Source organism: Phaethon lepturus, unplaced genomic scaffold (genome assembly GCF_000687285.1).
Source record: "Phaethon lepturus isolate BGI_N335 unplaced genomic scaffold, ASM68728v1 scaffold16355, whole genome shotgun sequence".
Lineage (NCBI taxonomy): Eukaryota > Metazoa > Chordata > Aves > Phaethontiformes > Phaethontidae > Phaethon > Phaethon lepturus.
In genome coordinates, this window is record NW_010541390.1 from 11,590 (window position 1) to 21,988 (window position 10,399).

The window sequence follows — 10,399 nt, forward strand, 5'->3', positions numbered from 1 at the left end:
TCCCTGCGGAACAGGCCAATAGAGTACTTCTGTGTTTTCATGTGCTGACAGTGTATTTATTTCTAATTTTGTGTTCTCTCTGCCTGATGGAATATTGATAAGGACCTTACTGAAGAGGTCGATAATTCTGCATGAGTTACTTTAGTATATTTTTTCAGAGCAGCTTGCCATATGTCCAGTGACAGTTAAATCATATGGGGATGATTACATTGTCAGTTATATCTTCAGAGTTTAAGCTGTTCAGAACTTGCAGTCAGGCAACAAAAAACCACAGGTCTCAAGAAAGTATTTTCCAAGTGTAGTAAACTTGAAGGTTGACTCAAACTTTCTTCCGTATCTGGGCAGGTGGAAGGAAAAGGACAAATGTAATTTGAGAATAACTGTTTTAAACTTGGGTAGCTGGAGAGACAGAATGGTGTTTGTTAATAGCACAGGATAGAAATATTTTCATGAGGAGAAAATGCAGCCATAAGAAGATGGTGGAGTTGTATTACCTGACATCTTTTCCTACAGAGTGCTGAGGGTGGCTGTAGCAGTGATATGTGCTGTGCTATGAAAAACGATTAGAAGCAGGGGGGACTTTGACATGCTTGGGTGCATGTCTGTCTGCATAACCCTAATATTACTTCAGAAAAAAAATTATTCAGCATCGGTATGAAATGTATATGCATATGAAAATAATGTCAGAGGACATTAGAGGATTTTTTTTCTTTTTTTTTTTAAGTTGTCTTCTTGGCCCTGCTTGTGATGCCCTGTAATTTGTTCCTTCTGTCCAGATGTTCTTTTTCGACTTGTCTGATGTTACGCATCTTTTTTAGGATTTATTTTAATACAGCAGTACTTTGAAAGATGTGCTGATTTATATGAGGTATGAGTTATATGAGTGAAAACACAATTTATTAAAATTTATTTTTTTATTATTGTAACTCAGGCATCTGGATTAAACTCCACTCAGCATGAGAAGTATCTGGTGTTGGTAATTCTGATTAACAGTTTCATCTGGTAGCATCCAGGTGTATAAAAATTATTTTGTCTCTTGGGGATTTTAAAACATAGTAAATGCTGGACTGTGCTGTGCCTGTCTTAAAAGATCCCTTGGTAGCTGCCATAATAATTTTCCAGGATAATTATACGTTGAGTAAAGGATTATTATTAGTATTCTGGGGATGCTTACATACTGCAAATGCAGGAATATTTGGGAGAAACAAAACTCAAAACCTTCTTATTGGCCTAATGCTTTCTGTATAAGCTGCTGCTTTTAGGCAGTGTGAACTCTTTTTACCTAACATATTGAATTGCTTGCTGAAGAAAAAAAAGCCTACCTTAGGCTATCTTGAGTGAGATTTTGCTAGTGATTTAAAGATTTTCCAGAAGACCTTTCTTCTATAATCCTGTAGAAAGCACCATGCCTACAGGAACACTTGTGCTATCATTAACAAAAGAGTTGCAGAAGCTGGAGAATCTGTTAATTATTTTTCTGTTTGAAGAAAACCATTTTATTGATCCATATCCATGAAGAAAAGCAGTGTATATCGGTAACAGGCATCTTTCTTACTTTTGAGAGAGTGTGTAAATTTTTTTGAGAAACTGTCAGGTTTATTGTATTAGCTTGAAACAAAGATCAGCTTTGTAATTTGGAGTAGCAGCTGAATTTGCAAAGTCCTCCTAGACAGTTGAGGGATATCTTTCTCCTGTGTGCATGTATTTATTCCTCATTTCAGGAAATTTGATACACTCTTAGATACACTCCTGCTGACTCCCAGGAATAAGTGGCCTGTGGTGGTGAAGGTTTGACTATGCTCAGGAGGTCATGAAGTCAATCTAATGAATTTAGATAAGTCTAAATCTTAAGTTCCTTTAGGCTGAAAACAAAACTGTAGTGAGTTGTAAGATTGTTATAGTTAGTCAGTGGATAGTCATGATCCTTGCTCGGGGGAAAACCTCTCAAAAAGTTGAGAGAAAGGATGTCAGTCAGGTTTAAAACACTGTGTAGGTTTTTCTGCAAATATTTACTTTCCTTTCAGAAGTAATTAGGTGGCACAGCCCTTAGATGATGTTTTGATGGGCTCGATTAGCTGCCAACACAGATAGAGGGAATGAGTCATGAATCTTTTTAATCTGTTAAAATATGCATTTTGTACAAGAACAAAGAAGCTCTAATACTGTTGTTGATGTCTTTGAAATCTAACATAAAAATGGGTCTTTTCAAGCTTTTTGAAATTGCAGCTTTCATACAATAGGCAAGTAGTAGAATAATTTGTCAGAATAATTCCTGAAATTTTTTGTAAGAGGTTTCACAAGATGTTATAAAGAAAGAAATACTAAAATATCAAAATGAAATAATCCAGGTAATTACATATGCTTTGCTCTGTTTAATAAAAAAGTATATTGAATAACTGAACCCAAATTTGATTGATTTTTGTAGTAAAAACTTGTTTTTCAAAGTACTTAGTAGATCATGTGTGGTAATGCATTTTTTTTTTTACTTCTCAGTTGTAAAATTTAAGATACATTTAGCTTATATTTGGTAAATTTGAAACTTTAAAATGCTGAGCTGTTAAGGGTGTCTTCAGGGTTCGCTATCAACAGCTTAAAAAAAAAAAAAAAAGAGAAGAAGAAAAAAAGAAAGCAGCCCCCCCAGGAAAACAAACCCCCAAACCCGAAGTATTATATATGTTGTAATAAAAAGGATCAGTCTTGCTTCTCAGGTGTCTAGGCTTGTATGATTTAGTTTATTCGTCTTTATTGAATTCCAGATTTATTTGAAAGTAGTGGCCTAAATATCTATGTTTTTAATCCAGTTGCATTTCTGTTTTTAAAAAAAACATCCAAGCAAATTGATTGTGATTCCAGAGAATTCATTTCATGTTTAGAAATCCTGTTGAAGAGTAGAGATGCTGTATACTTGCATTAAAAGCCTCGTTATACTCCTTCTTCTAACCAGAAACTTAATAGTTATCACTGAGCCTTTGTCTTTCTCTCCATCTTTCCCATCAAAACTGTGATAACAAAATGGCTTAATGTACGATACCAAATGCTGAAAGCTTCATCCAAAAAACGGAGCACACATTTTGAAACACTGACAGTGGAAGTCTGATTCACTGTTGTTGGAAAAGCTCCCATTGCTGCCTTAACCTTTCAAACAAGCCCTTAAACATACTTACTTGCAATTTTGCAAAATGTTGAATACAGTTAGCTTTTCATAGTAGAGAATCTTGACGTTCAGCACTTTAAAGGGCTTTCTTTTCACTTCTTAATCTGTAGAACTTTGTAATTGGTAGTGTGTCGTGCCATCTGTAAGAAAAATACTTTATTTCCACAAAATATGTATGTATATCTATAAAAAAATATAGACATGAATCTTGTAAGTCTAGATTACATAGCTGAAAGAATTTTTAAGTTTGTTGCCTAAGGTACCATCTGTAGTTGAATAAACCCATTTTTTATCATTCTTTTGTGTAAATGCATTTGAGTAAAACATTATGGCTGCTTAATTGGCTTCAGAGACTTGCATCTAGAGGTCTGCAAAAGTGTTTAAAAAAAGTGTTAAAAAAAGTTAAAATATTTCTGCATAAATGTACATGGTGAAGAGAGAACATTGCTTATAATGTTTATATAGTCTGTGGTCTACATTGTAAGTAAGAAAATGTGCAAGTGAGGATTTTATGTATTGAGAATTAGATTTTGTGAAGATGTCTGGCTCAACTTGTAAAGACACTGTTATGAAATGCTTCAGTTGTGATATAGAGGAGGGGAAACAGTGATAACTTAGGTCTAAAAGATCATATTTTTATTTCTATGGGCAATTTTGAACTTTTACACAACTAATAAATCATAAAGGAAGACATTTGAACAATTTTTTTTTTTGTTCCTTACAGACGAAAGAAGTTGGTTTACTTGATGCAGACATATATGGACCTTCAATTCCAAAGATGATGAACTTAAAAGGAAACCCAGAATTAACACCAAGTAAGTGGAAGTGATATTTCTTGCTATCTTCTTTGTACAGGAATGAGCGTGGACCACTCATTGGTGCTTTCTTGGTGTGGCGCAGAAGAGATGCAAGCAGAAGATGAAGACAGTGTATTTTTTTTTTTTTAATTTTATTTTTTATTTGTAGTAATGAGGTTGATTTCAAGACTAGCTTGTACAACCAGGAGCATGTTCAGGGTCCTTTTTTTTTTTTCCTTTAACGTTGGTCTACAGGCTCTGGGAGTTTCATGGATTATGAATAGATGCTGGAAAGGGTAGCTAGGAAAGAATGGTTAATGTCAGTAGTTTTAAACTTACTATACAGGTTCCCACTTAAAAAACAAGAACTAGTCTAGGAAAAAAAAAAAAGACTAATCTAGGAAATAAGAGAAGGATCATTACAGTAGCTTGTATAAAATATCATTGAAATGAATGTGTTTGATCTTTTTTTCTTCAACCAAGCACGCCAGGCCACTTGATTAATTTTCATTTGAAGTTTCATGTTTAGGAATACAGTGGTGGTGACTTCACTACCAGAAGGTGAAGACAAAACACCTAGTTTTCCTTCTGCTAGGAAGGATTCTGGTCTGGGGAAAAGTAAATTCAGGTAGAAGAGTGTGGGGAGAAATAAGGAAAACCTAGAGTAAGAAGGTTTCATCAACACTGTGTACCTTTTAGAAATTTAACTTCTGCTCAGGCCGACCAAGGGTGAAACTGAAGAATGGCTTTATCCTGATATCCTGTTTATGTGATGCTTGACTGCAAGGGAGTGTGCTTTTTTGGGGTGGTAGGGACACTGAGGCGATAGGATTTGTTTAATGCTTTGTTTTGCCCGTCCTGTGTGCCCGTCCTGTGATAAAGTGCAATTATAAAAATTAAAAACATGAAACCACAGACAAAAACAGTCCCACACTATAACACCTGGTCTACACATTATAAAGTACGAGGATCCTACTGAAGAAGGTACAAATTGGCAATACTTGTTGACAGGGAGAGATCAAGGACATATATCAGTTCAGATAGGACATAAAAGAGCTTCAGTGGAATAATCAACTGTAAATACCCATTAATGTTTGTGGGCTGTAATTGCTAGGTAAAAGGGAAGTTAACTATGCCTTCCACTTCCTTTCATGCCATGATCTTTGTTTAGTTACCATAGAGTAGTTTGTGTTGGAAGGGACCTTTAAAGGCCATCTAGTCTCACCCCCCTACAATGGGCAGGGACATCTTCAACTAGACCAGCTTGCTCAGAGCCCCGTCCAACCTGACCTTGAATGTTTCCAGGGATGGGGCATCTACCACCTCTCTGGGCAACCTGTGCCAGGGTTTCACCACCCTCAGTGTAAAAAATTTCTTCCTTAGATCAAGTCTAAATCTACCCTCTGTTAGTTTAAAACCATTACCCCTTGTCCTATTGCAACAGGCCCTGCTAAAAAGTCTGTCCCCATCTTTCCTATAGATCCCCTTTAAGTACTGGAAGGCTGCAGTAAAGTCTCCCTGGAGCCTTCTCTTCTGCAGGCTGAACAACCCCAACTCTCTCAGCCTGTCCTCATAGGAGAGGTGTTCAGTCCTTCCACATCTACTCTGCTGTTGTTGTAGAATGTCCATTTGTAACTGATCTTAACTTCTGCATGTGCATGGATGTTGTGGTGGTTGTTCTATACATTCTCACTTGGTATAAAGCATGCAGAATGAAACAGTGCCAATATCTTTAAAGGGTGGCTATTGAGCTTGCAGCATTAGCCTCTGAAAAATTAAGGAAGTGGCATACTTAGGATTTCTTATAAAATTAAAATTCTGTCTCCTTATGCTTATACCCTGTATTCTGTATAAAGGCAATTGTCAAATTGAGTACTCTCTACATTTATGTACCTGGCTTACAAATACACGCTTTATTTAGATTAGTTTCTAAGAGAGAGGAGAGTACTTGGTTTTATTTGTTGGGTTTCTGTTTTATTTTTTAAAGTCAAAGGCTTATTCTGTTGTGTAATAATTAAATAACTGAACCCTCTCATATATCTTCGGTAGAGTTTGACTTCCTGATGCAAAGTATTCTTGCATTCTTTTGTACTTTGGACCCCGTTGAGGGTATGTGTTACATAGGCCGTGCTGTCCCGTAACAGATTTTTTTGCCATAAATTTTGCATTTGAAGTACATTACGCAATATGAACACAGAAGGGATTACGTTGTGGTGTTCTTCATACCTCTTCTCTCTTCCTTTTTATACGACGTTGACTTTTTCCTTTCTGAAGGAGATCAGGTAAAAATTTGATTCTCCTTTTTCTTTTTTTCCTCACTGCCTGAAAAATTGGTTAGATAACTTTGACCTTCTTACACATGTTGCTGTGTATTTTATCAATCCATAACGAATCTAAATCCATGTCATGAGTCACAAATAAGAAGCAAGTTGCCCAGTGTATTTCATACAGTTAGGCACATTAACTTGCTAGGAATGCAAGAGCTTAAGAGTATTTTCAGTCAGATACTAGGGCAGCTCAATTTTGTTTGTGTATAAATTTCAGTGACTGTAGATATTTTGGGTGTACAGCTGAGAATTCACTATAAGCTTTTGTCTTAACATGTTTTGAGTGTTGTTAAAAATACAGAATTCAATGTAATGGAAAGAAATTGGAGGATTTCCCTGAATTGAAATTGCTGCTGTTGACTTGTAAGCACTAACATTTTGATTGCTAAAATGTATTCTTTCTACTTCTGTGTGGAATGTACAAGCAAATACTATCAGGATTTAAGAACATACCTTATTTTTTTTTAACTGACAGGAAATGAAGTTGCGTATTTCATAAGCTTGACACATTACACAAGTCTACTGAGAAACTAGTGCAGTAATTCAGTATGAATGATAACAGGAGAGAATTTTTATTTCAGGAATTCAGTTTACTTCTCTGTGCACTTCTAACTCTCGAATTGATGCAGTTGTAGAGTAACAACAGTGAAAGTGCTGGCAAAGTAGCTAATATTAAGGTGATTTCATTTTGAAAACAGGAATGTGGAGGGCATAGGAAGCTTTAATTGTGATCTTCAAGGATTCCTTTAATGAGTGACAGATAGGATAAGTTTGCAAGGAAGTGATCCATCTAGGTGTACATATAAAAATATGTATGACCCTTGTATTTTGGTATAATGAGGTTTAGTGTTATTTTCTGATTTCTTACTACATTTTAAAGAATAAAATATAAAATCTGAACAAATACTGTTTTGTACAGTAATTGAGCAAACCGAGGAAGTTTTGTGTTAAGATGTGCATTAACAATATGTACATAACAATAAGTCAATTAAAAAAAATTTTTAATACCATAGCAATCAAAAATTCTATCTGAACTCTATTGCTGTCTCCAGTGTGAGGCCTGGATTTGAAAACGAATTTGTAGTGTAAACCTGGGAGGTTCTGAGCACTCTTGCACTCTTTGATTTCTACTTCTCTTTTCACATGTAGCAGTTGAAAAGGGATTAGGGATGCCTAGTACCATACAGAATAAATCCGTGCAGCAATTTTTACTTCTGAATAGAAATTATTATCGTTATGCTATAATTTAAGTTTTCAAAATGAATTAGGAGTTCTTAATGAGGGGAAAGTGTATAAATGGAAGATACTCCACTAATTTAATTCTGCAAACTGTATTGCATTCGAATGTCTGCTAACATTTAATGGGGTGTAATTCGGAATACTTTAACTGGTCAGGGAGATGTTGGTTAATAAGTTCACAAATGAATTTGATCAGCTAATGGAGAATTATCTAACTATGGAATACATGTTAACATCAGCTACAGTACATACACAGAGCAATGCTTAGAACACAAGTAACAAAAGCATTACTTCTATTCTTTCCTCAAATAATTTACTTAAAAGTCATTTTCTGGCTTAGTGAACTGCATAATTTCATTTTTTTCCTTTTTTAAAAATCTACTATTTAAACTACTTGGCAGAGAGTAAAAGCTATTATATTGCCAAAAAGATTTTGCCAGGTAAGTGTAACATTTCTTCACTTAATATATATGATTATGAAGGTTTTGGTGGCTTTTTTCTTTATGACAGTTGAGTGTTTTCTTAATATTTTAAAGCTTTGTTGCCACTTTATGATATTCTCATTGTCTTTTTTATTTCTTAATAAAGTATATTCAGAGGATCAGTAGTAGGCATCTGTTTTCAAAATTTGGAATAAAAAGGAATTTCTGAGAGAAAGCTAGCAGTAGTTTGTCTGGCCCCATTGAGTCTAATAATATCTCAGGAGCTATAGAAATAAAATTACTGATAAAATTCTGAAGTCAGAAATGGACACTTGCATTTTTTCACTGGGACACATCTACATGTCTGCTACTCTTTATATTGTGGTAGCTGAATCTCCTAACAGAAAGTGATAAGTTAAAATTAAATCTATTGTGGCTGTTTAAAAATGTCTGCTGGAAATAGCTGTATCAAGGGATTGTGGTGCATCCATTTGAGGGTTATAAGTAGAAAATTTGGAATGGACTAGTTTAATAGAGAAAATGTTACATAGGTAGGGTAGTTATTGCAGTAACCATGAAGAAGTTTCTTGATCTTACACAAGGGTTTAATTTTCAACACACAGCTTGTATTCTCAATGTTGCCTTTATCATGTTTTACCAGTGGAACTCCATCACAATTAATTTAAATAAAAACTAAATTTGATTCTTTAAAAAAAGTCATATTTGCCACTGCCATCAGCTCTTGATTTGTGAATGTGTGATTTTTAGATTGTGTATAGTCTAATGATAAGCTTTATTGATTCTATTTTGAAAGAAGTCTGAACTGAAACCTTGTGTTTTACTTTTGGTGATGGCTTATCCCAGTTTATCTGGGTGGCTGGAGTAGTCTCATGTGTCTTACATGTGACATAGTAGTAATTCAGAATGCTGTAATTAGTTGTGGTTTATATTTTGGAGGCTCTTTCATATGTCATGAGGTAGTTGAAAATGAGAATAATATTCAAGTGTTAATTATTTTATTCTGGACCTTGACTCTTGCCCCCAACCCTGTAACTGGATTAGTTCAGCTATTGAGTTCACTTCTGGAAAAAATTGATGACCTTAACTTGGACAGGAAAGGAGGTGGAGGATACCCAACTCTGCAAGGAATTATTTTACAGGCATGCAGTTGTTAGCTGCTGTTTTAAAAAATAAAAAACATCTAGACAGTTAATTTATTAAAATGTTATTCTTCATTACACATAAATTCGTACTTAAAATTACAAAAAAAGTAAGACAAAGAAGTATAAGATGAGAAATGTAGTGTAGTAATTAAAGCCTCTTCCTGAGAACAGTGTTTTTTGGATAAATGGCAAATTAAATTTTGCTAAATGCTATTGCAATATAAATTACTGAAATGTAACCTGAAAAAAATACATTTCAAGTACTTGAAAGTGGAAGTGTATTATTCTTCGTGTTGTTAATCCTGCAGTCCAGTAATTACAAATGTTTTGATATGGATCATGGCTAGCAAATATTCATTCCATTATAAAGTTTACTCTTAGAGATACAAATGGTTTGTCTGGTTCAACTTTTGTACAAATGGGAACTAAATTGCAAAATGATTTTATTATGGTAGTGTCGTAGATACACATTTAATTGTACATACATAAACAAAATGATTGATTTTGCTTGTACACTGAACACATTTCCCTTTTTGCTTATTTCAGAGGGATAAATGTTTCCATCCTTCTCTGCTAGAAGTAAAATTAAAGAACTGTAACTAATTCAAAATTTTATCAATATTTTTACCTTGCAATTTCACTTATGTTTTTTTCTCTCTATTGGTTTCTTGCTCTATTTTTACTCTTTCTTTGCCCTTCTCTGCAGTACAGTGGAGTGACTTTTCAGAATAAAGAAATGAAGTGGAATACATCAAAAATAGAAAAAAAACCCAAAACATTTTAATCCTCTCCCTATAGTGACCAGAGGCTAAAAATAACAGTAAGAGTTTAAAAGCTAGTATCTCTTTCCTTTGCTTCATTTGATGGTCATAATCTTGTAAAGTAATAGAACTTCACTTTACAAGTGATGAAATTAGAATAAAATCACAGGAGGATATGAGGCCATTCATGTGAAATACAAAAGGGAATATTTAATATATACAGAAACATATTTTTTCAAAAGTGGAGAATCAACAAGTTTACTGTACATCTATAACAACGTAACATCTATGTTATCAACGTCCAGGTGCGCTTTTTGTTTTTTAAATTACACATAATCCTTTGAACAGTTTTTTTTCTTCCATGTCTTTTCACCTGCATTCTTTTTTTGGAGTCTTGGTTACAACATTGAACCTAAAAAGGCTGAATCGACTCAAATGTATTGAGGTCCATAGTTTTGCTTTGAAAACAATGGAAGTCCCTAGTTAACTGGAATGTTTTTTGAAGTTAGCTCTTGAATTAAAGATAATGTGTAGGG

General features: G+C 34.3%; 1 protein-coding gene across 1 annotated transcript in view; it reads left to right on the top strand.

Moving 5' to 3' along the window:
• The window catches only part of NUBPL (nucleotide binding protein-like), a gene marked incomplete at its 5' end in the record, with an annotated part of 85,945 nt that overhangs the window by 11,141 nt on the left and 64,405 nt on the right, over positions 1-10,399 (top strand). Inside the window, one exon of the mRNA XM_010287731.1 lies at positions 3,879-3,969. Within this exon, the coding sequence (XP_010286033.1) occupies positions 3,879-3,969 (91 nt within the window). The remainder of the gene's footprint in view (positions 1-3,878; positions 3,970-10,399) is intronic.